Source organism: Trachypithecus francoisi, unplaced genomic scaffold (genome assembly GCF_009764315.1).
Source record: "Trachypithecus francoisi isolate TF-2019V2 unplaced genomic scaffold, Tfra_2.0 Lachesis_group12, whole genome shotgun sequence".
NCBI lineage: Eukaryota > Metazoa > Chordata > Mammalia > Primates > Cercopithecidae > Trachypithecus > Trachypithecus francoisi.
The window spans coordinates 36453295-36481168 of record NW_022681457.1 but is presented as its reverse complement, the minus strand read 5'-3'; the positions used below and the strand labels follow the sequence as shown (position 1 = coordinate 36481168).

The 27874-nt window shown below is 39.5% G+C and overlaps 1 protein-coding gene across 3 annotated transcripts; it reads left to right on the top strand.

Annotated features, from left to right (window-relative positions):
- The first annotated feature begins 7 nt into the window (after positions 1–7).
- On the top strand, positions 8–27874 carry CRYZ (crystallin zeta). 3 transcript variants are annotated; one of them, XM_033225319.1, is made up of 11 exons: positions 8–159; positions 819–890; positions 2426–2464; positions 7921–8044; positions 9480–9632; positions 13345–13508; positions 18428–18479; positions 23114–23263; positions 26159–26260; positions 26373–26468; positions 26904–27870. In XM_033225319.1, the coding sequence occupies exons 4-11, from the start codon at positions 7934–7936 to the stop codon at positions 27063–27065; spliced, it is 990 nt and encodes a 329-aa protein (XP_033081210.1). In that variant the 5' UTR covers positions 8–159; positions 819–890; positions 2426–2464; positions 7921–7933; the 3' UTR covers positions 27066–27870. The 3 variants fall into 3 exon arrangements, with proteins under 3 accessions (XP_033081210.1, XP_033081211.1, XP_033081209.1); XM_033225320.1 differs by lacking the exon at positions 2426–2464 and having other exon boundaries at positions 26904–27874; XM_033225318.1 differs by lacking the exons at positions 819–890; positions 2426–2464 and having other exon boundaries at positions 21–159.

Genomic DNA, 27874 nt, shown 5'->3' with positions numbered 1-27874 from the left:
CTGCGTTCTTAATTTGGAAAATTCTAGTGCCTTCGCCTGGGGTTGGCGAGAGGTGCACAGCGTGGGCGGAGCCTGCAAAAGTTGGAGAACTTGTAGCAGACCTCATCCTGTGGAATCTGAAGAGGCCCACGCAGATTTTAATTCCCACTCTAGATCTTGGTAAGTGGTTTTAAAAACTCTCCTTAGTTGTTCAGACAGCGAATCTCCCCACTGCTCGTCCAAGTGCAACGGAGGTTGATTTTGGCTGCACTCCTTTCCTGCCCTCTGTCCTCTCAGAGAATTAGTGCCTAAAGAGCTCCAGACCAAAGCCATTCCCCTCCAGGGGCTGCAAGTTCCCATCCATAAATCAGGTAGGGAGTTTTGCGCTCTGGCCCTGTGTTTAGTGTCTGAGTTTAGGCTACCACACCATGAGGCGTTCGTTGGAACTACCCCTGCCCAGCCTCCGCCCCCCGCACTCCCCGACCCCCAGTCCCACGCTGCACCCCCCCGCCAGTCACCCGCTTGATTTTCCCTGCAGCCAGTACCTGGGTTTGGGGATTCCTGCAGCAGCGCGCAGCGTTCTGTCAGGGGCCCCTTCCCACAGCCCAGCTGTAGGGGATTTCTCCTAGGTAGGGCCCCTTCCCACAGCCCAGCTGTAGGGGATTTCTTCTCCTAGGTAGGGCCCATTCCCACAGCCCAGCTGTAGGGGATTTCTTCTCCTAAGTAGGGCGCCTTCCCACAGCCCAGCTGTAGGGGATTTGATTTCTTCTCCTAGGTAGGGCCCCTTCCCACAGCCCAGCTGTGGGAAATTTTTTTCTCCTTGATTCCCACAATTACAGGTTTCCCGGAGCTCGCCGCCTGGTCTTCCTTCAGCTTTGCCATCAGGATTGCAGTCTTACTTTGAGAGAAATGTATGTTTTTATTGACCCTGTGACGCCCCCCACTTAGAATAATGTTCAAAAGAAAATTACTAAACACCCTGTTAACACATCGTAGGATGTTTATACTGAGTTTCTAGGGGAGACTCAGTGACCAGGGAAGGTGTGTCAATGATTAAACCTAAAGGCTGAAGTTTGGAATGCTTGTCCGTAGCTAATGGAAATTGCTGTGTGAGTCCCACTGAAGCCACTGTGATTACGTGTCTGGTTAGCGCAGCGAGTTCAGCAGCAAATCTCTCCGAGCTCTGCTACCCCAACATTAGGGAACAGACTGCCCTGTTCCATACCATCAGGGAACCTGGAGGAGTCCGGAATTATCTGTTAAACTCCTCCCTTCTTCATACTCCGTCCTGTCACAAGTGAACAGAAGTGACCTGATAAGATCACACAGCCAGGAAGAGACTTTCTTTGACCACTTGTAATTCTTTTTTACCTTCTGGATTATTAATAAACCATATACTTACATGAGTTATTTTTTATTAGCAGCAGAACATTTTGTAATGATTTTTTTCTAAGTTTTCAGTTTTTAAAATTCTTGCCAGAATTATTATTTAATTTTACTTTTGCTCTTGTCTCATAATGTTCCTTTGTTCTGGCTTTGTGAATTGATCTGTACTTTCTATGTTAAAATATACTTCTAACATTTTCCCAATTCCTTTAATTTTCATTTAAATCAAAGGGATACAAGCATGGCCAGGAAAAAGATCACTGTTGGAGGAGGGATTTTAGATTTCCTATTTCCTAGATTTGTAAGGCATATTGGCAACCTTTCAGAGGTAAAATAAAACCAAACATTAAACCAAGGGACTCCAATTTTTAAAAGTTTATATTTGATAAACAGGAAGGCCTGTTTGAAGTATAGTTTAATTAAACACCACAAGCAATGGAAAGGTCTGTCCTGTCCACAAGGATCCGATGCTAGGGAGTAATATTTTTTACACATTTTTAAAAATAGAATCATGTCCTTTGTATTTCTGCTGCATTCCCTGACTTAGTGGGCATTTGAGAAATTTCAAACTCTAAGCAGATGCCCTAGTCATAAAATATGTGATTCTACTTGCAGGTTGGTTTGATTTCACATTTTCTAGCTCAGTCTTTCTCACTATCATTATTGTAAAGTTTATTTCTATGAAGTAAAGGGTCTTATATGCCAGCATCTCAAAGGGTGAGATGAAAAGGATTGTAAAGTTAAAAAAAAAAAAAAAATCAGCTAACACCATTTAATTATAGGACTTGGGTTCTAGCTTTGCTTCTATGTGACCCTGGCCAAGTCTCTTAACCTCTTGTGATATTTTCTCATCCATAAAATGGATGGCGATTTTATTTTTACTTCTGCATAAAATCATAGTTTTAATAACTTCTCTACTTGTTGTGAAAATAGTTACGTCAATGAAAGTGAAAGACTTATGCTTTTTAGAAGAAATCCAGTATTACAGGAGTTTAAGTATTATCTTATTTGCTATCAGTATGCCACGTTATTTTATTATTTGTATAATCTCCTTTGACAGGCTTCATCATTATGAAGCATATGATGATCCCGTGGATAGGTGAGTTCAAAGGCAATGAGTGCAGGTTGGAGCCTGATCAATCAGAATGCTAAAGGCTCAGTGGGAAATAAGATCAGCTGAAGCAAAGTAGGAGCTAGTGTGGTCAGGCCATGCCCCATCACTTTCAAGCCCAATAGGATAATGTGGTACTGGACAAAGCAGATGAGTCTTCCAAATCCAGTAGGATGAGTCCTCTTTCTTTATTCCTTTCTCTCACTTAGCCAATGCCAAAATGCATGTGTGTGGTGGAGGGCGCGAGGCATGGCGGGGAGATGCAGCTCCTGTTTCAGAGTGATTTTACTTTTATTATTACAACAATTTTTTTTTATGGTAATTGTGAGATGTGAGTGAAAGAAATAGGTAGGAAGTAGGTAGATAATGGAAAATGGAAAAAGAGCAAGCATCTCATAGGGTATGTGTGTAGGTGTGAGAGAGAGAGCACCCAGCTTACAGAAGCTAGGGGCAGGGTGGGGCATATTCTCCTTGCTCTTTGTGTTCTCTGAGTTTAACACACTGCTTCATGCACAGTTAAGGTTCAGAAAAATACACATTGGGTAACAACCAATGTTTGGTATTAATGTTTTGTTTAAGTCATCTTCACCGAATTCTTTGAGAAAAAGAGTTTGTTTTGACACCCAGAGTCCTGTAAATATCGTTATATTAAAGATAATTATAAAACTATAGAGTATATATTTTTTCATAACATTTTATTGACTTCTCTAGTCTGCTTTTTTTTTTTTTTTTTTTTGGTAGAGATGCCATTTTGTCATCCAGGCTGGAGTGGTGCAGTGGCACGATCACAGCTCACTGCCTCAATGCAGCCTTGACCTCCTGGGCTCAAGCGATCCTCCCAGCTCAGCCTCCTGAGTAGCTGGGACCACCCGTGCTTTTCACCACACCTAGCTAATTTTTTTTTTTTTTTGGTGGAGATGCCATTTTGCCATGTTGCCCAGGCTGGGCTGGGTCTCCTGGGCTCAGGCAATCCTTATGATTCAGAAACTGAAAAGAATAGAGGGGAAACCAATAATGATGTCTACTATATACAAGAGCATGTGTTTGCTAAGTTCTTTGCTTGGTGCCTGCCATGTCTCTAGCATGTAACTCTGAGTGGGAGCCCAGATTTCAGATGAGGAAACAGCATCAAGAGGTTGACTGCCTTGCCCAAGGCCATGTGGCTGCTATATAATAGAGCTGGGACTCACACTTTGAGCTGTGTATTCCAAAACCTGCTCTTCCCATAACACCATGTTGAAATAACAAAACAAAACAAAAACAACCTCTGTGTTCTTATATCCACCATGGAAAATTCTCATCTGGGCAACCTTTTTCTTTTTTATTTTCTTGACACTTTCACTTCCTTGTCTAAAGAATTCTCAGCTAGAGTGAAGACCTGAATGGAAGGAAGAGTGGTGAGATTGCTGAGGAGGAGTGGGCTGTTTTTTCCCAGCCCTGCCCTCTGACAGATCATCTCCCCGTCAGACACTGCCAAGCTGTTTTAAAGTGCAATCTTTATGCCGTCTGCCTGCTTCTGCCTCTTTTTTCCCCCGAGGACCACCCTTCAGGATATGTCATTGCTAAACAACCTTTGGAAATGTCACTTTCTCCTTTGTACTAGACACTGTGTTAAATCATTTTAAGGGTTTTAAAGTGATACAAACTTTTGATTGATTATATCAGAAACTTTCCATCAATAACACTACCAAAATACTTCTGATTCCACCCCCTGCCCCAGCCGCTGTATGTGGAAATGTGGAATGACATTTTATAGCCAGTATGGGCTCTGTTCTGAGTAGTCCCGTGTGGAGTTCTGATACAGTAAAAGTCTGAATTCTTTCGTATCAGGTCCTGGTTTCTGCAACTCTTCTCAATGTTTAAGCTTCTTGTGGTTGAAGCAGATGTTTTGGGTGATGGCAGAATCTAACACTATTTGGTTGATTTCAAGAAATTATGATAACCCACAGATAAAATTATGGGGATGTAGTCAAAACCTTTCATTACATCTTTACAGGTACATAAAATTTTCTAAGATTATATAATTTTCTGTACAAATGTTCTTTGCCTTTTTATAGGTTATTTGAACTCTGAGCTTTTGTTTCATTTGATATTAACAGTGATATGACAGAAATGTTAGCTGTGCCCTTGTAATTTATAAAAGATTGCATATGGTGCAGTTTTTAGTTTTTGACATTTTTCCCCTTTTGTTAAAATGAGTGAACTACAGAAAGTCAAATGTTTCGACATTGATAAATCTCAAAAACTTAATGCTGAAAGGAAAAAGCAAATTGTAGAATTCTTTTTCAAATCAGAATTTGCTTTTTCCTTTCAGCATTAAGTTTTTGAGATTTTTGTATTCCCTAAACTGTATGAATTTTGAAAACATGCAAAACAATAACACATATTGTTTAATATTACATACACATGTAGAAGTGATATTAAATGCTTGAGAATGATGAGTACTGAATTTATGGTTATAGTCACCTCTTGAAAGGGTGGGCCAGAAGCAGGTTTGGCTTCAATTATATCTATAATAGTTTAGGTTTTTTAAATGTTAAGATTTGTTAAAGCTGGGTAATATGGTTTGCCTGTGTCCCCACACAAATCTCGTCTTCAGCTGTAGCTCCCATAATTTCCACGTATCATGGGAGGGACCTGGGGGAGGAATTCAATCATGGGGCAGGTCCTTTGCATGCTATTCCCATGATAGTGAATACGTCTCATGAGATCTGATGGTTTTTTTGTTTTTGTTTTTTGTTTTTGTTTTGTTTTTTGACAGTCTTGCGCTGTTGCCGAGGCTGCAGTGTAGTGGCTGGAGTGTAGTGGCAGGATCTCAGCTCACTGCAAACTCCGCCTCCCAGGTTCATGCCATTCTCCTGCCTCAGTCTCCCAAGTAGCTGAGACTACAGGTGCCCACCACCACGCCTGGCTAATTTTGTTTGTTTGTTTTCTATTTTTTAGTAGAGACAGGGTTTCACTGTGTTAGCCAGGATGATCTCGGAGATCTGATGGTTTTATAAAGGGGAGTTCCTCTGCACATGCTCTCTTGTCTGCGGCCATGTAAGTTGTGCCTTTGCTTCTCCTTTGCCCTCTGCCATGATTGTGAGGTCTCCCCAGCCACGTGAAACTGCAAGTCCGTTAAACCTCTTTCCTTTATGAATTGTACCCAGTCTCAGGTGTTTTTTCATAGCAATGTGAAAATGAACTAATATAGTAAATAGGTACTATTAGAGTTCGGTACTGCTGTAAAGATAACCTGAAAATGTGGAAGCGACTTTGGAACCGGGTAACAGGCAGAGGTTGGAACAGTTTGGAGGGCTCAAAAGACAGGAAGATGTGGGAAAAATGTTTGGAACTTCCTAGAGACTTGTTGAATGGCTTTGACTAAAATGCTGATAGTGATTTGGACAATAAAGTCCAGGCCAAGGTGGTCTCGGATGGAAATGAGGAACCTGTTGGGAACTGGAGCAAAGGTGACTTTTGTTGTGTTTTAGCAAAGAGACTGGTGGCATTTTGCACCTGTCCTAGACATCTGTGGAGCATTGAACCTGAGAGAGATGATTTAGGGTATCTGGCAGAAGAAATTTCTAAGCAGTAAAAAAGCATTCAAGAGGTGACTTGCGCATTGTTAAAAGCATTCAGTTTTATGTATTCACAAAGATATGATTTGGAATTGGAACTTATGTTTAAAAGGAAAGTAGAGCATAAAATTTCAGAAAATTTGCAGCCTGAAGATGCAATGGAAAAAAATCCATTTTCTGAGGAGAAATTCAAGCCAGCTGCAGAAACTTGCCTAAGTAAGGAGGAGCCAAATGTTAATCATCAAGATAATGGAATGGGGAAAATGTCTCCAGGGCATGTCAGAGACCTTTGCAGCAGTCTCTCTCATCACAGGCCCAGGTGCCTAGGAGTTAAATAATGGTTTCCTGGACTGGGCCCAGGGCGCCCATTCTGTGTGCAGCCTAGGGACTTGGTGCCCTGCATCCCCGCCATGGCCTAAAGGTGCCAACATACAGATCAGGCCATTGCTTCAGAGGTGCAAGCCCGAAGCCTCTGAGGCGTTCATGTGGTGTTGGGCCTGCCAGTGCACAGAATTCAAGAATTGAGGTTTGGGAACTTCCACCTAGATTTCAGAGGTTGTGTGGAAATTCTTGAATGTCCAGCCAGAGGTATGCTGCAGGGATGGAGCCTTCATGGAGAACCTCTGCTAGGGCAGTGTGGAAGGGAAATGTGAACTGGGAGCCCCCACACAGTGTCCCTTCTGGGGCACCACCTAGTGGAGCTGTGAGAAGTGGACCACTATCCTCCATACCCCGGAATGGTAGATCCACTGATAGCTCACACTGTATGCCTGGAAAGGCTGCAGACACTCAATGCCGGTCAATGAAAGCAGCCAGCAGGAAGGCTTTACCCTGCAAAGCCACAGGGGCAGAGCTGACCAAGACCATGGGAACCCACCTCTTTTATCAGAGTGACCCCGGATGTGAGATGTGGAGTCAAAAGAGTTCATTTTTGAGCTTTAAGATTTGACTGCCCCATTGGATTTCAGACTTGCATGGGACCTGTAGCCCCTTTGTTTTGGCCAATTTCTCCCATTTGGAACAGCTGTATTTACCCATTTCCTGTACCCCCATTGTATCTAGGAAGTAACTAACTTGCTTTTAATTTTACAGGCTGATAGGCAGAAGGAACTTGCCTTGTCTCTGATGAGACTGGACTCTGAACTTTTGAGTTTATGCTGAAATTAGTTAAGATTTTGGGAGACTGTTGGGAAGGCAGAACGTGGTGGGAGGTCATTGAGTCATGGGGAAGGGAGTTCCCTTGCTGTTCTAGTGATTGTAAGTCTCACTAGATCTGATGGTTTTATAAAAGGGAATTCCCCTGCACAAGCTCTCTTGTCTGCCACCATGTAAGACATGCCATTGCTTCCCCTTTGCCTTCCACCATGATTGTGAGACCTCCCTAGCCACGTGGAACTGTGAGTCCATTAAACCTGTTTCCTTTATAAATTACCCAGTCGCCAGTATTTCTTCATAGCAGTATGAAAATGAACCAATACACTGGGTGTCAGGTAAGTGTTTGAAATGTTTCATAATGTAACAAAAGGAGGGCGGTTTACCTAATGTTAATAAAACTAAGCTCATGAAATTTCTAAAATCGCAACCCAAGCAAGAAAACCTAAATATGGTATCATGCTATGTCTATCCAGATGTTTTTGTTTGCATATTTGATTCCTTTGTTGAAGGCACTGAATCCCTACAGTAAGTATCATGAAGTATTTTGCTTTGTAGCTGAGTGATTTGTAAGATGAAAGGTCCTTAAACATGAAATGAGATCAGTGATAAGCTCATGATTTAAATTGTTATTTGAAAAAATTGTTTGATCTGCTCCCTCCAGGGGGGAAAAAACATGGTGATATCTTAGATACAATGTGACAATACATTAAGTTTTTTCTTTCTTAGTATCTAGATCATCATGGCGACCAGACAGAAGTTGATGAGAGCTGTTAGAGTTTTTGAATTTGGTGGACCAGAAGTCCTGAAATTGCAGTCAGATATTGCAGTACCAATTCCAAAAGACCATCAGGTAGAAATACAATTACTTTATTGAGGCCATAATTATACTGAGTGTGAGTCTCTTGCAAATAGTGTTCAAAAGAAGCTCAGTCACAATTATTTTTAAAGACATTGAATTAGGATGCAATTTATGCTATATATACATATGGACATTGATAAAGTTAACATAAACCTGATAATTAGTGAAGTAGATGTATGAAAAAGAATAACCTTTGGTTATAAGAAAATTTTTGATGTAGGGAATGATCTATGTAGTACAATAATTGGATTTTTCTGAATGGACACATAAGGAGTTTTGAACAAGTTATTCTATTACAAACATGATTTTTATTTTTTGCATGCTGGGAGAACAATTTTCTTTTGCTTTCATGCTTTTTCATGTGTGATTCATGAGAATTTAAGTGTATAGTTTAATCATCTCCAATGACTTTAATAATATACTTTTGATTTTAAATTACGTATTTTTATTACTGCACCCTCCATGCCTCCCAAGTCTAATTTTCTTAGCAAGCCTATGAGAGTTTTTACAGTTTGGCTATAACCTATCTTTACAAATTTTTTTCTCATCACTCCCTTTCCATATAGAGATATAGTGCTGTAACAACATGAGATTTTGTCCAATTTCCTTAAGACTCCCTTTCATTCCTCTGTCTTTGCACATGCTATTTTTCTTTTTACCCAAACCATCCTTTTCCTCTCATTCCTAATTTCTACTTATCTTTTAAACCCTAACTCAAATACCACTTCCTTTATAAAGCCTTCCCTGACTTTTATACCAGAGGTAATCATTCTGTTAATTAAGGTAAAATTAACTCCTACAATTGCTGTAACCTAAAAATTACAATGGTCCAGCCACAGATAATTATTTCTTATACACTAAATTTAAAAGTTCTCAAATGTGAGTGGGTAGCTGTTCTCCAACAGTGACTTAGGGACTCAGCTGCTTCTTTCATGTGGCTCTGCCACCCAACCCCTGTCTTCCAGGGTCTCCATGGAAGAGGAAAAGCACAGTGTGGCTTGGCTAGGAAGTTTTAATCAGTCAGGCCTGCAAGTGTCTGCTGTCACTTTTGCTAACATTCCATTGGCTAGAACTCAGTCACTTGGCTAATCATAACCATGAGGGAGGCGAAGAAGCACCGCTCTTTCTGTGTACCCAGGAAAAGGAGAAAATGGGTTTGACGAACATGCAGAGGTCTTTACCACATATCCCCTTAAATATTTCTTTCACTATTTTCCCCAAAATGTTTTTAATACAGTACATAGCCATTCTGTCATACTTATTTATGTTAGCTTGTAAAACTGGAATGTGAGCTTGTTGAAGGCAAGCACTTATTTGTTTTGCTTTTTTCTCCCGTTTGATAGCTCCCATAATCAGCACAGTCCTAGCATAAAGTTAAATGAATGCCTATATTCTTTCTGTGAACTAAAATACATTGTCATTGCAGGTTCTAATCAAGGTCCATGCATGTGGTGTCAACCCTGTGGAGACATACATTCGCTCTGGTACTCATAGTATAAAACCACTCTTACCCTATACTCCTGGCTCAGATGTGGCTGGGGTGATAGAAGCTGTTGGAGATAATGCATCTGCTTTCAAGGTATGTATTTTTAATTATTTCTGTTTGGCTTAATTTATTTCCTTAAAATATTTGGACATAGCTTTCAACTGCATCTTATTTAAGGCTTTAAAAGGCCCTGTTACACAATTTCTGCCACTTGGGAGACTCTTCTAGTCAAAAAAGAGATTAGATTTTATCCAGAGGCCTTATTTGTTTACTACTTTGTTGTGAATAGGTGCTAGATAATTTCTGTATCTTCATGTCCCCACAGAATGAACTGTGATTTTTTTGATTTAATAGAAATATGTAAGGAAAGAAAGCACACAAGGAAGTTAGACTATTTCCCAACTCTTGATGATACACAAGCTAATATAATTTTTAATTCTTTTTATAAATTTTGCTTCATAAGATAAAGAGAAAGTTAATTCTTTTGAAAAATAAGTAAAACATGAAAAAATGCAAGGTCACTAGACAATTTTGGAGCTCTGACTCAGTCACTGAAAATGTTATGATTAGGAGATATATATATATATATATATATATGCCAAAAGACATATTCATAGTAGGCTCATGTCCTAGCATCTTTCTTCATAATTCCTTGACCTACTCAACTTTGGCAGCACCTTATCAAAATTAGGTTGAGACAGAGAAGATTACTGTTCCCCTGTACAGGAAGACTGGCAAATTCATACAACTTTCCACTCCTCAGCCTGTGGCAACCTGGCTTCTGCCCCCATCACTCCACTGAAAGGACTCTTGCTAATGTCACTAATGGCCTCTGTATTGCTGGAGTTAATGGGCCCTTTTATGTTATTATCTTTCTTGACTTCTCTGTGACATGTGACACTCTCAGCCACAACTTTTTCTTTAAAAAACTTTTTCTGCAGCTTCTGTGACATCATTTTCTTCTGTTCTCCTCTCCCCTTCCGTTTTCAGGCCTCTCTTTTTCTCTGGATATTCCTCAAATCTTGGTGTTGCTTAGGGCTTTCAGTCTCTATTTAGACTTCTGCTTTCTGTATTCTTTACCTTTTTTGCAATCTCATACACTCTCTTTGTTGCCATTATCACATGTTACATCTTTAGCGTAGAATTTTCTGCTAAACTCTGGATCTGTGCTATCCAAAACGGTAGCCACTAGCCACATGTGGCAATTTAAAATTCAACTTAAATTCATATTGAAAATTCAGTTCCTGAGTCACTCTAGCAACATTTCAAATGCTTAATAGCCTCCTGTGTCCAGTGGCTGCCCTGCTGGACAGTGCAGATGTGAACATTTCCATCACTGCAGAGAGTTCTGTTGGAGACACTGGACTCACATGGTCAACCTCCAGAAATCTCGTACAAAACGTGTCTAAAACTAGCTTATCTTTTCTCACTGCAGATAGTGCCTCTCTTGTGTGACTGTCCTGGTGACTTCTGGGATTTGAGGATTACTCCTCATTTTCCCTTACTAGAACTGTTTTCTCTCTCCTTTCCATTTCCACTGCCAGTAGTTTAGTTCAGGCTATCTTACCTACTTAACTACACCCCTGACCTGGATTTCTATAATGGCTACGTAACTTTCTCTTTTCCCGGGAATTCCTCCTTAATCTAGAATGAATCCTTTTATAAAATTTAATTATGATTGTTTCACACCTCTGTTTTCATTCTTGCATCCATGACTTGTAGACTTCAGGAAGACTCTTAAAATTCCTTATTGTTATGAAATAAGACTGTTTCATGCTCTCTCCCATCTATTTTTCCAGTCTTACCTCCCACTCCTCTTCACAGTGTAGTTTATTCTTCAGTAATGAACTGTTTGTCCTTCCCTGCACATCCCATGCTCTCTCATCTCTGTGTTTTTGTTCATATTGGTTCTTCTAATTGACAAAATTTAATTGAAACTTATAAACATGGATTCAAAGGATTTTACACTTTAGCTTCAATTTCTTTTCATTTTATCTCCTGAAATGGTTACGTACCACACGTTAGTCTGCTTACTCATTGGTAATAAATGCTGCTAATTTCTTGGCATTTATTCCTGTCCCTATCATTTTGCCAACTTTGTTTCCTTCACCCGTAATGACCCTTCCCCATTCTAGTTTTCAAAATCTTGTCCTGTTCTTCAAGACTTACCTCAATTATTAGTTTCTCAATGAAGCTATTCCTAATTTCCTCTACTTAGAAGTGATTTCTTTCTTTTTCTTTTACCTATCCTCAGTGGCTCATCATGTTTGCCTTGCTTTTATAATTATTTCTATCGTTTGCTTTTCTCTCCTCCTAGAGTCTAGGATGCTTGACATTAGGGACAGTGGTATTGATGTCCCTCACATAACTTGAAATAATGCTTTCTATGTCGTATATTCGCAGTAAATGTTTGAATTATATTGAAATCAATTTAACATGTTTTTTAGCTGTAAAAACAGGATTAATCTTCATCATATTTGACATTTCTAGGCAACCATATTAAGTGGTGGTACTTGTCTTTGATTCTTGGATGGCTTTGAGTCTTTTTTGTCTTTATCCTATCAGATAGCATTTCTACATTTTCAGATTTCTGTTAAAGTATACTGAGCAATCATTGCCTTAATAATTTGCCTCTTCTAAGGAATATTTGCTTTTTTTAAGAAGGAGGAGTTAAGGCTGGTGGTTACAGTGGGCAGTCCAATTTTTCCTAACGTGTGGATTACATACTGGACCAATAATGCCTGGCTAGGGCATTACTTCACCCTGAGTCCTGCATCTGCTTTTTAATAGTGAGGTCCAAGAGACATTTGTTGAGACTTTACTGTGTTTCTGGCGCCGTGACAAGAAGAAGGTTGTCCTGGGTCATCTGCTATCAGGGTCCTAGTATGGTTTTCTGCCTTTGGGTGTTTGCATGAGACATAGTGGCAATGCAGGGGTGAGGAAACTCATGGATGGGATTTAGAGTAGGTGTTTGGTGTGTGGAAGAAACTTCAGATTTTATTTGTTTCTTCTCCCTAGCATTTTGGGCAAAAATAACAGTTTATGTTGCCTGCTATTTGCTAGCTGCTTGGTCTGAGGAAATTATTGAACTTCTTTGTTCCTCAATTCCCTCATCTGTGTAGTGGGGATTGCTCTAAAATAAGAGATAAACATGCCAACCTCACTGGCTGTTGTGAAGATGAAATTAGATAACATTCCAGAGACACTTAATGCAGTGCCTGACATAGCAAGCTCTTCATGGACTGAGCCATCAGCATCATCATGATGCCATTCAAGGAAGTTTATCCTTCCTTATGTTTTTTTCTGTTTTCCTTAGATTTTCTTCCCATCAGTTCCCATTATTAAATATTTTTAAATGTTCAGTATTTTAAAATGATTTATGGCTGGCCACCATAGCTCACACCTGTAATCCCAGCACTTTGGGAGGCCGAGGTGGGCAGATCACGATATCAGGAGTTCAAGACCAGCCTGACCAACATGGTGAAACCCCGTCTCTACTAAAAATACAAAAATTAGCTGGGCATGGTGGTGCGTGCCTGTAATGCCAGCTACTTGGGAGGCTAAGGCAGGAGAATTGCTTGAACCGGGAGGCAGAGGTTGCGATGAGCTGAGAGCATGCCATTGTACTCCAGCCTGGGTGACAGAGCAAGACTCCAACTCAAAAAACCAAAAATTATTTATATGAGACCCTAGATATAGAGAACAATAGATAAGTATTCACTTATTTCTTGTTATAAAGGATTATACCTATTTTGACGTAATATTTTTAGTCCTCCTGCATTTATTCATTTGTCTCTTCCCCTAGAAAGGTGACAGAGTTTTCACTAGCAGCACGATCTCTGGGGGCTATGCAGAGTATGCTCTTGCAGCAGACCACACTGTTTACAAACTACCTGAAAAACTGGACTTTAAACAAGGAGCTGCCATCGGTATCCCATATTTTACTGCCTATCGAGCTCTGATCCACAGGTAATAACACACTTTGTCAATTTTATGGCCAATGCCAAAAGAGGGCAGTGTTAACTGCCTCCCTTCTAGTTGTCTGTCCATTCATCTGTTCATTATTTTCGGTTACCAGTTACTTACCATTAAACATTTATATAATGGAAACTGTGAATTTGGGAAATTGTACTAATCACTGGGGACACAAAAAAGAGCGAACACTGTGTTCAAGATGCTCATAGTCTAGTAAGGGAAATGACATAAGAGTGATCATATTTATATATAATGTGGGAAGTACAGTGGTAGAAATGTGCATAGGGATATATAGGCTCAGAAGGCATGTGCCTGTGGTGATGAGGTAGGGCTTCCTGGCAAGGTGTAAGACTTATTATTTTCGCGGTGGCTAACGCCTGTAATCCCAGAACTTTGGGAGGCCAAGATGGGCAGATCACCAGCTCAAGAGATCAAGACCATCCTGGCTAACACGATGAAACCCCATCTCTACTAAAAATACAAAAAATTAGCCGGGCGTGGTGGCGGGCACCTGTAGCCCCAGGTACTCAGGAGGCTGAGGTAGGAGAATGGCATGAACCCAGGAGGTGGAGCTTGCAGTGAGCTGAGATCGTGCCACTGCATGTCAGCCTGGACGACAGAGCGAGACTCCGTCTCACAAAAAAAAAAAAAAAAAGGAAAAAAAAGACTTACTATTTTAAAGCCGTGGTTCAAGAATCTTGTTATCCATTAGAATCATCCAGGCAGCAATTTAATAGTACACTATAGGGCCCTACCCCAGACCCTCTCGTCAGTTTCCATAGCTGGTGCCTGAGAATCTATATTTTAATCCCGTCTACTAAGTATTTGAAAAGCATCAGAGGGAATTCACCTGAGGAAGGGTAACTAGAAGGAGAGAGGACATTCTAGACAATGGGGATAGTATGGGGAAAAACAATGTGGTATGTGGGAACAGCTATAGCAACTTGATTTTGTTAGGAAATTTCAAGAGAAAGAGTAGTGAAGAATAAAGTTGGAACAGAGTAATCTTTTAATAAATGTTAACTGTCATCAAATAGATAGAATTCAGATTGTAAAAGACAGATTATAGAGCTCATCTATTGCTCTGTAAAGGACTGGAAGTAATGAAATGCTTTATTCAGGAGACTACCATTGTGATGTTTGATTGAGATCACTTATCTGCTGTGTGTAGGATGGATTTGAGGATAGGAATGGAGAGAGATAGGAGTGTCTTATAGGAGTCTCCACTAGACAAAATCCTTATGGAGCAAGGGTTCTGGTAGAAGAAGTAAGTAGAGAGGAAAGAATGACTATTTAGTGGGGGTAAAATCCAGGGGTATTTGGTGATTATTTGCAGGTAGAGAATGAGGTAAGAGAATAGCTTAAGAGTAGTCTAGCTTTCTAGCTTGGTTCATGTTTAACTGTGGCAAAGAAAAGAAGGAGAAAGTTTCAGAGGGAAGCTGTATTCAGTTTTGGATTTGAAATTGTGAGAGACACATCCTAATGGAGAGGTTCAGTAGCCTATTGGATAAAGTCAGAAGCTTGAAGACTGGAGATAAAAATTTGGAGATAGCAGCATGTAGGTAAGAATTGACAAGATGAAAAGTGGTTGAAATCCCTCAGGGAGTGAGAACACTGGAGTGAGAATAGAACCCTCGTGAACATCACCATTTAAGAATGTAGTGAGAGAAAAAGGATAGACTCATAAGAGACTGAAAGGATTCCATGGCCAGCAGAATCTAGAGGTCATGGTATCCCTTAAGCATCCAGTGAATGCATGGGCTTTGAAGACAGAAAGGCCTGGGTTAATGTCTTCACATAGTGCTAGTTGTGTGACCTTGGTTAAGTTACTTAAACATCTCAGGTGCAGTTTACTGATTTGAGATACATAGATAATAACAGCACCTACCTGCTAGGGTGTGGTAAGAATTATTTGGAGGTAATGTGTATAAAGTTCTTAGTACAGGGCTCGCACAGTTTCACAAGTTCACAACAATCACTGCTGGCAGCGTTAGGAGTGGCAATTGATATTGCTACTAAGGAGGGAGGCCAGCTGTGAAATGCAACACAGAGGTCTGTTCAGAAACAAATAACAGTTGGGCCCAGCAATTAAGAGGTCATCGGTGACATTAGTCAGTTCCTTTTCAATAGAATGGTGGGAAGAGCTTGATTGAGTGGACTGAGGAAGGAAGAGGAAATCAATTCCTTGAGTGACGACTATTCTTTTAAAAATTGGGGAGACAAGGAAGAGAGAGTAGAAGGTTACCTGAGGAGAGTATGTGGGAAAAAGGGATTTTTTTTTTTTTAAGAATAGGCAAGACTTGAACATATTTACAGATCAAACAAAATCTGCATAAGGTAAGATGGAAAGGACTTAGGACATAGGTAGAGAGACTGGCTTCCAGTATGGAAAGGATAGCTTATCCGTGAAACCTAGAAGGGGTAAAGATGATACAATTATGGAAACATTTATGGGTAGGGAGGTGGAGTGTTGAAGGTACTTGTATGTCATTGCCTCACTTTTCACAATTAAGTAGGAGGCAAAAAGTGATATTTTAACAATCAGAGCTGAAGTGGCACCAAAATGCATGGTCATGTGATTTTTTTTTTTTTTCTATAATACTTAGTCATTTGGATAAAGTATCAAGGAAGCTAGATTTGAACATTAATCCAGGGCTGGAATATTGGTGGCAAAATGGAATGGTGCAAAGGAAATGAGAGCACAGGCGACTGCGGGGAGAGGAGGTTGGGCAATCTACTATGGAATCCAGGCTGAGGAGGGATGGAAGGAAGGCCAGGAGCAGCAAGTGGGCAGAAATGGAGCTGTTGAGAGTCAGTAATCTCTGCATAGTTGAAGAAAGATTTTGAGAGAATATGGGTTTTCAGAATTAGGATAGATTAGTGTCATAATCCTGGTTATTGGCATCTGATACTTCTCAGGGGGAATGGTTGCTGGTAGTTATAGCCCTGGGAGAGAGTGGCTATAAGTGGAGGAAAATTCAGGAACTGTGGTGCTTGATTTTCTGGGGAGTGCTGAATTTCCTTGATTGGAGCTGGATTTGGGGTGGAAGAGAAAGGCTGTGTGCCAGGTCTTAGTCTTTAGTGACTAGAAGATGGTAGGGAACAGCAGCATGGAAGGCCAGGCTGAGTGCTGTGAGCGCCAGGGAAGATGACTGGATTAGTCGGGGTCCTCCAGAGAAGCAAACAACAAGATGTGTGTCTCTCTGTCTGCCTGTCTATCAGTCAATCATCTATCTATTTGATCTATCTAATCTATCATTTATCTCTGTATAAATTCCTTAGGAGTCAGTCACTGTGTACACACACACACACACACACACACACACACACACACGTGCGCACGCACACAGATTGATTCATTTTAAAGAGTTGGCCCATGAAATTGTGGAGGACTGGTGAGTCTAAAATCTGTTGCGGTGGGCCAGCAGGCTGGAGACGCAAGGAAGAGGTGCAGTTTAAGTCCCTAGAAAGTTTGCTGGCTGAATTTACTCTTGCTCATCAGAGGTCAGTCTTTGAGAACAAAAGCCTTCAGCTGATTGGATGAGGCACACCCACATTCTAGAGTGTTGTCTGCTTTACTCAAAATCCAGCTATTTCAGTGTTAATCTCATTAAAAAAAAAAAAAAAACACTGTTACAGAAACATCCAGAGTAATGTTGGAACAATTATCGGATTCCTTGGCCCAGTCAAGTTGACACATAAAATTAACTGTCACAGAGACTCTGCACAAGGATTGAGGAAAGGATTTGCCTGCTTTTTCTCCCCTCACCCCAGGCCTAGGGATTTTTATGAGAATGTGTCTTTAGTGTTTGAGGGGCATCGTATAAGAATTTTTGAAAAATTTAGTTGGGAGGTATTTCATATCCCATAGTTTAACACTAGTGATCCTATCCCCTTGTGTTTATGTTTTACTTTAACATATTATCCTCAGTCTCTTTAGCGCCAAGCAAGAGTGTGGGAGAAAGCTTCTCTTATTGCTCATTGTTGCCACTTCTCAGTTGTTGGTGCACAGCTGGGAGCAGGACTCTGGTTCCTGTGTTCTCTTTCCCAGATGGAGCATAATGTTCCATAATGTCTCTACAGTGGGGCCACCCCACATTGTTCAAGGAAGTAAGAGATCCTTTCTGAGAGTCAGATCTGGATCCCACAGCATCTGCTGGCTTGTGACATTGGCACTGTCCATCTGGAATAGTGAGGCATCCCCTCATGCCTTGCTGCATGTCCCTTCTTTTCAGTATATACTAGAAAAGTAGTCATATGAACCAGAAGTAAAAAGAAAATGCCATTTCACCAGAGAATCTGGACATTTTAGGGGATGACATGGGAATCTTTGTGATAGGATTTATTGCATTTCCGACTCTCTGACCTTTGCTGACTCAGCTTTGCTCTCTGAAGTGAGAGTACAAGGCTGGTGCAACCTGATGTTCGGAGACATGGAGAAGAAAAAAATACTTTCTTTCCTCGGGCAAAAAAAATAGCTACTGTGTTTACTTGGACATTACTCTAGACCACAGAATAAAGACTGAGCTATAATAAACCTGCTTTGAGGCCCTTTCTTTGGGGATATATGGGAATGAGAGATTCCAGATCCTCCAGGCTCAGCAGTTTCACTTCATGACCTACAAGGACTGTAGCTACTCAGAAGTAGCGCCGCATAGTGATCCCAGTGTCCAGCAGCATAGTGCCTGGAACATAAAGACTCCCGATAAATACTTGTTAAAGAAATAAATGAATTGAAGGCTTTGTTTATTCTGTGAAGCTTAGGGAATATTTGGGGCTGTATATAAGGTTGCATTTGCTCTTTGTGTTAGTGTTAGCCAGACTAAGGGTAGAAATTCCTTAAGATGATGAAAACACCTAAGATTAATTAGCTTCAAAATATAAGGTGATGTAACTTATACTTTCTTTTGCAGTGCCCGTGTGAAAGCTGGAGAAAGTGTTCTGGTTCATGGGGTGAGTGGAGGAGTAAGTGTTTTTTTTAGTATATTTTGAAACAAACTTGAATTTATTTCATTATAGTTCCTTTGGTCATTTTTAAAAGTCAGATTTATAAATATAGTCAAAGATGCTTTTTTTCTTTATGTAGTAAAGCTTTTTTGATTTTGGTCTTCTGAAGGTGATATTTAGTCATTAGTTTAGCATTTCTTGGTTAATAAACCCAACAGAGCACCCCTTCAAAAATATGTTAGATTTCCCACCTGTAGTGGGTGTGGACTAAGATAAACTGGCCTTGTTTTTGCCTTCAAGTAGCATATAAAAATATTTATTTAGATTTTTTTTTTTTTTTTTTTGAGACGGAGTCTGGCTGTGTCGCCCAGGCTGGAGTGCAGTGGCGCGATCTCGGCTCACTGCAAGCTCCGCCTCCCGGGTTCACACCATTCTCCTGCCTCAGCCTCCAAGTAGCTGGGACTACAGGCGCCTGCCACCACGCCTGGCTAATTTTTTGTATTTTTAGTAGAGACGGGGTTTCACCGTGTTAGCCAAGATGGTCTCAATCTCCTGACCTCTTGATCCTCCTGCCTCGGCCTCCCAAAGTGCTGGGATTACAGGCTTGAGCCACCGCGCCCGGCCTTATTTAGAATTTTAAACAGTTCTTTAAGGTTGATGTTAATTCCATATTCCCTTAGATAAGGAAACTAAGGCTCATTAAAGCTTACCTATGTTGCCCCAGACAGCACGGTAAAGCTACACTGTGAATTCTTAGTCCTTTCTATCTCCCTTCTGCTGCTTGCCTGCTGTGCTTTGATGACATTCATGGAGTGCAGTATACAGGCCTGTCCTTAACACCACAACCCATGGCTGAAAATGCTAATGTGGGGGAATGGGAGAGGAGGACTCTGAACTTAAAATAAGCCCTTCAGTGAAATCATCCAACACAGGGCTGTGAGAAATCTCTTCAAGAAACTAGCTGCCAATCTGCCTCTCAGGAGCTTAGAGTGAAAAGTTAGAGCTCTGCAGTTAGAATTTAACAAGAAATCCACATGAACTCTATCAATGGATGCTTTGGAAATTTTGGAGATAAGATTTTGCATTTTAAAAATAAAAGGCCTGGGGCTAGATACTTACTTTGAGAAAGCTGTTAACCCTTACAGAGCACTGTGTATTCTGGAGAGTGGATTGAAAGAAATAACATATTAAATGGCACGTTGTCCCCTGAATAATGATTGGTATCTTAAAAATGTGAATTTACCTTTAAAAGTAAAAGGACAGGTAGTTTCAGTCCTTTTTGTCTCTGTTTCTTTAGGTAGATGTGAGGCTTCACACCTAGCTTCCTACACTTGCAATAGGTCAATTCTAAAGGATTTCACTGATCAGACAATTTGTTAAAAAACACCAAGATTGTCTTTATGGGGCTTGAGAAAATATGACAGATACACCTTGTCCAAAACTCCCATTGTTTAACTTCACTGAAGAGGCTATTTTTTGGTTAAATTAAATTTAACCCTAAATAACTAAAGGATCTGTCAAACACATACATTTATTTAAATTACCCTGGCTTTCAGAGAGCTAACATCGTGCTCCCTGCAGAAGGGAAAGATTTCAGTAGAAAGGGGAGAGAAGAGTTTAAAGAAAATCTCTTTATATTCCCTTTACCCTCTTGTAAAAAGCCCAGTTGCTTCACCATGATTGTTTTTTTAAGGTAAAATCCACACTGTTCTCTGAGCTGGCTGAGTTTGTTAAATCCTCGGCTGGCAGGGATAGGCTGTCGACCTGGTGTGTGAAGCGCTTCTGATCCTCCCTGTCCTATCAGAGGGAAACAGTACTGGGTTTTGCCTTGCATCTGTTTGTACTTTCTGTCCTCATTTAATTCAAATTCCTTGGGGATTATGTTTTGTGTTTAAAATGGTGTGGAATTTATGAACACAGCTATTATCCAGATATGTTGGTGAGGAGTGCCCTATTTTAGTGTTAGCAAAATAAGTAGAAGAAAAATAGTTGACACATAATGGTGCATAATCTGTCAAAGGAGTATTGCTGGTATAATTGTTGACAAGAATAGAATAAACAGTGCCTTTTTAAAAGAGCTATTGAGTACCCTTTTAAAGCAGTTAGAACATCAGGAGATGTAGTTACATTAGCTTTTTAAAGTATGGTTTTATTAGAGGTCTTTTATTTAAATTTGAAAATTAAAGTAGAAAATCAATTGGGCCCACCCCATAGTGGATTGTGTTTTATCTAATTGGATGTCTCTCTCCTCCGTCAGACAGTGAGTTCCATGTATTTGTTTCAGTTAAGCAAATTCCTGCCATAACCTGGCTGAGTCCAGCCTTGTTATTCCCATGTGCCATATAATCTTTAAGGTCCCTTTCAGGCCTGGAAATCTGTTACAACTTTAATCTGTTTCTATCATTATTTTTCATCTTAATTCTTTTCTTGCCCAACCCAGTCCTCCCTGTAAATCACTGGTTATGAGTAGCGGGTGATTTTGTATCATTTCTCCTTCTGCTCTGGGACATTTGGCAATGTCTGAAGACATATTTGGTTGTCACAACTTGGGGAAGGGTTTCTGGCATCTAGGGGGTAGATACTCTTCAATACATGGGATAGTCGCCCACAGCAAATAATTATCTGGCCCAAAATGTCAATAGTGCCAAGTTTGGGAAACTCTGTTCTCAATGTATGTGACACTTATTTGTATAATCATTTGTCATCTAATCAGACATATTTCCTAGTATTGTTATTTAAATAATTGCTCTTTTGTCTGTCTTCTTAAACTACTTTGATTTCTCTTTTATGCTAAGCTAAGCACATTGATCTGGTATTCGAGTGATTTCTTACAATCCCAGCACTTTGGGAGGCTGGGATTTTGCCAGGTTGCCCAGATTGGTCTCGAATTCCTGACCCCAGGTGATCCACCCACCTCAGCCTCCCAAAATGCTGGAATTACAGGCATGAGCCACCATGTTCCACTTAATCCTTTGGCTTTAAATACCGTCTGTAATATAATGAATCTTTAATATATATCTCCAACTGAACTCTTTTGGGTCCATACTCATATTCACCTGATTGCTGAATATCTTCACCTTTAAGTAGATGAGCACTGTACAGCTCAGCATGTTCCAAGTGGTTCTTTTATTTTTATTTTTTAGAGACAGAATCTTGTTCCGTTACCCAGGCTGCAGTGCAGTGCAGTGTATGAGCACTGCACCCTCAAACTCCTCAAAGTCCTAGGTCCAAGCAGTCCTCCCGCCTCAGCCTCCCACATAGCTGGGATTACAGGCATGCACCACTACACTTGGCAAAGTGAAATCTGGAGATTTTCACAAACTTAGTGCTCTCCAGTCTCCTTCTCAGTTACTCTACCCAGTTAATCTGGCCAAAGACATAGGAGACATCCTGTATTTTTCTCTTTTCCTCATCTCCCGCATTCAATCTGTGAGGAAGTCGCATTAGCTTACTTCTGAACTATATCTGAATTTGTTTATTTTTTCCAGTGCCACCACCTTTGTTCAAGCCAGCTTCATCTCTTATCTAGACTGTTCTAACAGCTACAAACTGATCTTCCTCCTCCCATTTTCCTCACCGCCTTCGTTGCGCCTCACATGTAATTGGAGCAGCCTTTTTAAAGCCTGAGTCAACCAGATCATTTCCTGGCTTAAGCTCTCCAGTGGTTCTGCATAGTTTTTAAATATACTCAGAAACCTCTACCTTCACCCCTCAGATCCTATGTGACTCGGCCTTTCTGGCCTCATCTTCAACGCTTTCGCACATGCCCTTCCCTGAACCACACTGCCCCTCTTTCTGTTCTGTGACCCCAACTGCATTCCCAGCTCCCCAGGTTAGCAGTAGCCATTCACTCTGCCCACGGCATCCTCCACATGGCCGATCGGATGTTCTTGTGGCTTGTTCCTCACTTTTTTCAGGTCTCGTTTTTTCAGAGTGACCCTTCCTGATGACCTAAATAGCCCCTATTCCTATCTCTCTAACCCAATAGCCAGTCTTATTTTTTCTTAGCGCTTTTATTTCCTGAATTTATTTTATTCATTCAATTTGTTCATATGACGATTATCTTCCTCCACCCTTAGAATGTAAATTTCTTTCTTACGTTAAGTACCATGTGTAGCACATCGTAAACACTCTATAAACCATATGGATGAATTAATTTGCCCATATACCTGTCTCTTCTCCTTATATGTTAGAAGCCTTACATTTGTTATTTAGAATTTCGTGTGCACAAAGAAGTCAGAGAGCATGTTCTGATCATCTTTAAGCCCTGCAAACATATTGATACAGTGGTTAAAAACTCAAGTTCTGCAGTCAGACTGGTCTAGCTCCTGTTTCCATCTCTGCATGTGACTTGGCCAAATTACTTATAATTTGAAGCTTCAACTTTCTTATCTGTAAAATAGGGACAATAATAGTATCTATAGGGTCATTGTGAGAATAAAATAAAGCAATATGTAGAAATTATTTAGTATGGTTCTGGAATATTTTAAATGCTCAATTAAAGTTAGCTATTTTTCTTATTTCTTCATTTACACTCTTAAGTTCCTTAAAGTTAGTGTGGGTCCTATAGGAGTCTTAAGTTCCTTGTATGTATGTAAGTGTTTGCAGGAATGTAGAGAATATGTAACTCTTGGGTTGTATTTGTTTTTCAGGTTGGATTAGCAGCATGCCAGATTGCTAGAGCTTATGGCTTAAAGGTTTTGGGCACTGCTGGTACTGAGGAAGGACAAAAGATTGTTTTGCAAAATGGAGCCCATGAAGTGTTCAATCACAGAGAAGTGAATTATATTGATAAAATTAAGGTAAAATTTTCCACCATTTTACAAAAGTCAAACTTTGTTCCTTGGAGACTTACGTGGTTTTTTAATACGTTTTTAACCAACTACTCCTTTAAAGCTGTTTGCTTCCGTTTTTCAGTGCCTAGATGAATTTTTATGTGTGTTTTAAAACTTTAATTTATTTAAAAAACAGAGATGTCTAAATTTTAAACCGTCACTATCATTTTTGTACTGTTTATGTGTGTTAAGTAGAATATAACTTCTCTAGAATCTTATAGCTATAAAAATTGATTTTTTTAATGCAAATAACTTTTTAAGTAAAGCTGCAGCTTTGTATTTGCAGCTGTGAGGTATTCTTAATATAATTTCAACTGATGTGAATTCTCCATGGAAGGTGAGATATCCATAGATTACAAACTGGATCTGTGTGGCCCAGGGAATGAAGTTCATTTGTTAGCTGGATGTTTTGGAGGAATAATCACTACTGCATCCAAAATGGTGAGGTGGCATTTAGTTAGTTGCTCCATTTAACAGAATTCAAGCAGATTCTGAAGTTCTTCACTTGTACTATAGTAGCAATTTGCTAAACACTTGTTGCTTTGCTAATCCTCAACCACTTCCTCATGTTAGGGAGATTAGAATTTCCCAAATATTGAGTACTGTGTAAACTAGATCATTACAAATGAAGGAAAAAATAGGAGTGAGAATTTATTACCTTTTTGGCAATCATCTTACCAAAAAGCCCACCAAAAGCACTCCTTTGTTATACATCTGGGAAACCTAAGATCTAGCACTCACTGCTGATACCATTATCCAAGAATATTCACAAAGATGAAAAATGGCTCATTATTTTAAGAGTATGGTTTTTGTTTAGCAGTAATCTAATTTTAAGATCATGAGGTCTTGGGAGCTTCAACTGACTCCTGCTTAAGTCTCTCCCATTCTCAAAAACATTCTCTTAACCTTTATCTCACCCCCCCCTCACCTCCTCTTTCCCACAAAACTTCTTGAAAAAGTAGTATTTATTGGTTTTACTTCCTTACCGTCCATCACTTCTCACTGCAGTTTTGCTTATAGCCCAAGTATTTATACTGCTTCTCAGAGGTCACTGAGAAGCTCCTAATGAACAGTCTGCTGGTCTTCTTTCAGTCCTCATCTTGTTTGATTTTTCAGGAGCATATGACCCTGACCACATTTCTTTGAAACTGGTTCTCTTCTTACTTTCCTGACTTTTCACTTTCAGTCTCCCCCTCTTCATGTTATTTAATATTCATATTCCTTAGGTTGTTTTTGCTTGGTCTCACATCTTCCCTGGTGCTAGACTTTCATCCTGATCAGTCTCATATACTTTTGTGGCTCCCTTAATACCCATATGCTGTTGATTTCCAAAACTGTTTTTGGCGTGAGTTGACTTCCTTCATGCCATCAACCTGCTAGACATTGCTACTCATCTGGTCGCCCAAGAGAGAAACCCTCATTTTATTTGTTTTTCCTGTCTTTTAATTATCATTCTCCCTCCCACCCAGCAAGTTGGTTACCTCATTTTATCAATTTCTTCTCTGACATGCCTTTCAAATGTATTTCCTTATCTCTGTTCCACTCACCACCATAACTTAGTTTAGGCCTCAGTTTCTCCAGCCTCGACTGTTATTCATAACTAAGCTAATATCCCCTTTTATCTATGCTGTCATCTCCCTCTTAAAAAAAAAAAAACTCCAGAAACAACTAAAATGGAAGCTTTATGAGGACAGGAGTTTTGTCTCTCTGTTCCCTACTGTACTTGCATGTACAGTAATAAACAGCTGTAGAAAACAGCAACAACAACAACAAAAACGCAATCCAAATCCTTTAACATGGCATTCACTGTATTTTCGCCATCTGTCCCAACTTACAGTCTCCTCTCTCCTACCTCTTCCTCTCCCTGCCACTCCTCCTTACCTGATTACATACTTCAGCTCTGCTTGTATTTCAGTCCTGTGGTCTCAGTCCCCTCCATCTTCGCTTTTCTTTTTCTTTGGTCCAGACTGACTCAGCTTCAGATCTAATTTCCCCTTACTCATCCTCCTTTCTTTTGGCTTAGGAAACTCCTATTCATCCCTCAGGGCCAAGTTCATCGTCTCTGTGGAACTTCCTCTGACCGTGGCAGGCAATCAATCTTTAACCTTTTTTCTCTGTATTGTATGATTTATTTCTGCTAATGTGTTACTTGGCCCATTGCATTATAGTTATGACTGTAGTATTTCCCATCTTTCTCACTAGTTTTGTTTTGAGCTCCCTTTGTTTGTCTTTGCATTCCTAGTACCTTGTGTAATCCCTGGCACAAGGATTCATTTGTGTGTGTGTGTTAAAATAAATGAATATAATGTAGATGTGTGTAGCTTTTTGTAAGAGCCAGCATCCATCATCCAAGAACCCAAAAGAATTAGTGCGTCAAACAGATTATAAACCATTTAAAACAAAACCAGATGCACTAAAACAACAAAAATCATGCAAAACCAAACAGCTAATGATATTTTCTTTTGCTTTTTGTTTATTAATAAAAATGGGAGCCCCTTGGGGCTTTGGGACTTTTGATTTGTTGTTTCTTTATGAAATTTTATTTTAAAGATAGAAAATTTTCAGCTAAGGAAAAGTATTTTATACTCAAGTTGAGTCTAGCACCTGAAAATTCCAGGCAAATTTTATTTCATTACAGCAATGTATTTAGTACAAATCTTTATCATTTTAGATGTTCTAGCTGGTACCTTGGAATTACATCATAATTATATAATTAGATTATTTAAAATTTTGCATTATTAGTTTCAAAGATGTAGCATTTATATATCATTTGAAACATTTTTATAATATCTTGTACAGATAGTAGCTATTTTACAGTTTTTCACTTGCTATCTTACTCTACATTTCTCTTTTATTATATAGAAATATGTTGGTGAGAAAAGAATTGATGTAATTATTGAAATGTTAGCTAATGTAAATCTTAGTAAAGACTTGAGTCTTCTGTCACATGGAGGACGAGTGATAGTAAGTATTCCTCTTCTTTTTTTTTTTTTTTTTTACCACTTTAATGTTTTACCACAATTTAACACTATTTTGCAGTAATCTTTAACTGTAGACTTGCTGTTTTTCATACTAGGTTGTTGGCAACAGAGGTACTATTGAAATAAACCCACGGGACACCATGGCAAAGGAGTCGAGTATAATTGGAGTTACTCTCTTTTCCTCAACCAAGGTAGGAAAAGAAGTACTTCTGATTTTGATAACTTAAACATTGGTACAGTTTGCCTATTCAGGCAAACTGAAAGTTTGAGTAGATGTTAAACTTAGTTGTATGACTAGAGGGAGTTGGTAAGGATTGTCACCAGAAGGACAGCTAGGGTGACAATATAATTTATATCCAAGTAAGCATACCTTTTGAGATAGAAATGTGATACTACTAATTATTTCAGGACAATAGATATTTTGTACACTAACACTGTCTCGGGCAGATGGGATTTATGGTTATCATGTAGAGAACTACTTTTTGTATTGTTATGGACAAGTTCACAAAAGTCACACATTTGTAAGAGACTATGGTATAACACTTAGGTTCTGAAGTTTTTTTAATGCTTCTGAAAATTAAATCATGGTTCACTACAAAAAGAAATTTATTTTTCCTTTTTCTTAGGAGGAATTTCAGCAATATGCAGCAGCCCTTCAAGCTGGAATGGAAATTGGCTGGTTGAAACCTGTAATAGGTTCTCAATATCCATTGGAGAAGGTGGCCGAGGCTCATAAAGATATCATTCATGGCAGTGGGGCTACTGGAAAAATGATTCTTCTCTTATGATTAATTCTTTCATGGATTTCCTGTGTAATCAGAGGTACTGTCTTTCCCCCAGTTATACTTACCCTATCTTTTCTTTAATTAATACTCAATTTCATGAGTTTCTTACGTGAAAACATAAGATTTTTCTTTAGAGAGCAGAGGCAGAAGAGTAAAATTCATTGCATGGCTACCAATATTTTTTTTATGCCATCTGTCTCAAATCAAGGAGTCATCATAGTAGGAAATAGCATATTAGTCATCGTTTGGCATGAGGGTGCATTCCAGTAATTCTTAATTGATACTTGATTAGTTCCATACCTTTGATTAAAACATGCTAGTTCAAAATAAGACTGCTCAGTTTCCAAAGGTTTTCAAGCCTACTTACCTTTGTAAAGGTTTTCTAGTCTCTGATTAGCCATGGCTGTATTAGACTTTGAACATTTTCTGGACTCAAAACCTCTACTCTAAACTAACCTCATTTGGATGTGTAAGTCTTTTGTAAAGACAAGAATAAATAATGTCCAGGACAATTTATTAGTTTTCTCAGTATTTTCCCAAATATTAGAATATTTACTTCATTATTGGTTGGCTGCCAATGACCCCATATGTTCTGTGAGAATACGAGCTTTATCTTTGATATACTACATAGTCTCCAAATAGGTAATACTTCTCAATTGATTAGATTTTCAGAGTAGATTTAGAGTTATCTGTTTGTCTGGTGAGGGTCATATATTTTGTTGAAATAATTAAGCTCACAAATTTGATAAATTAAGAATTATCTGCATTTGTCTCAATAACGTGTAATAAAGTCTATAGAAAATCAAAACCTG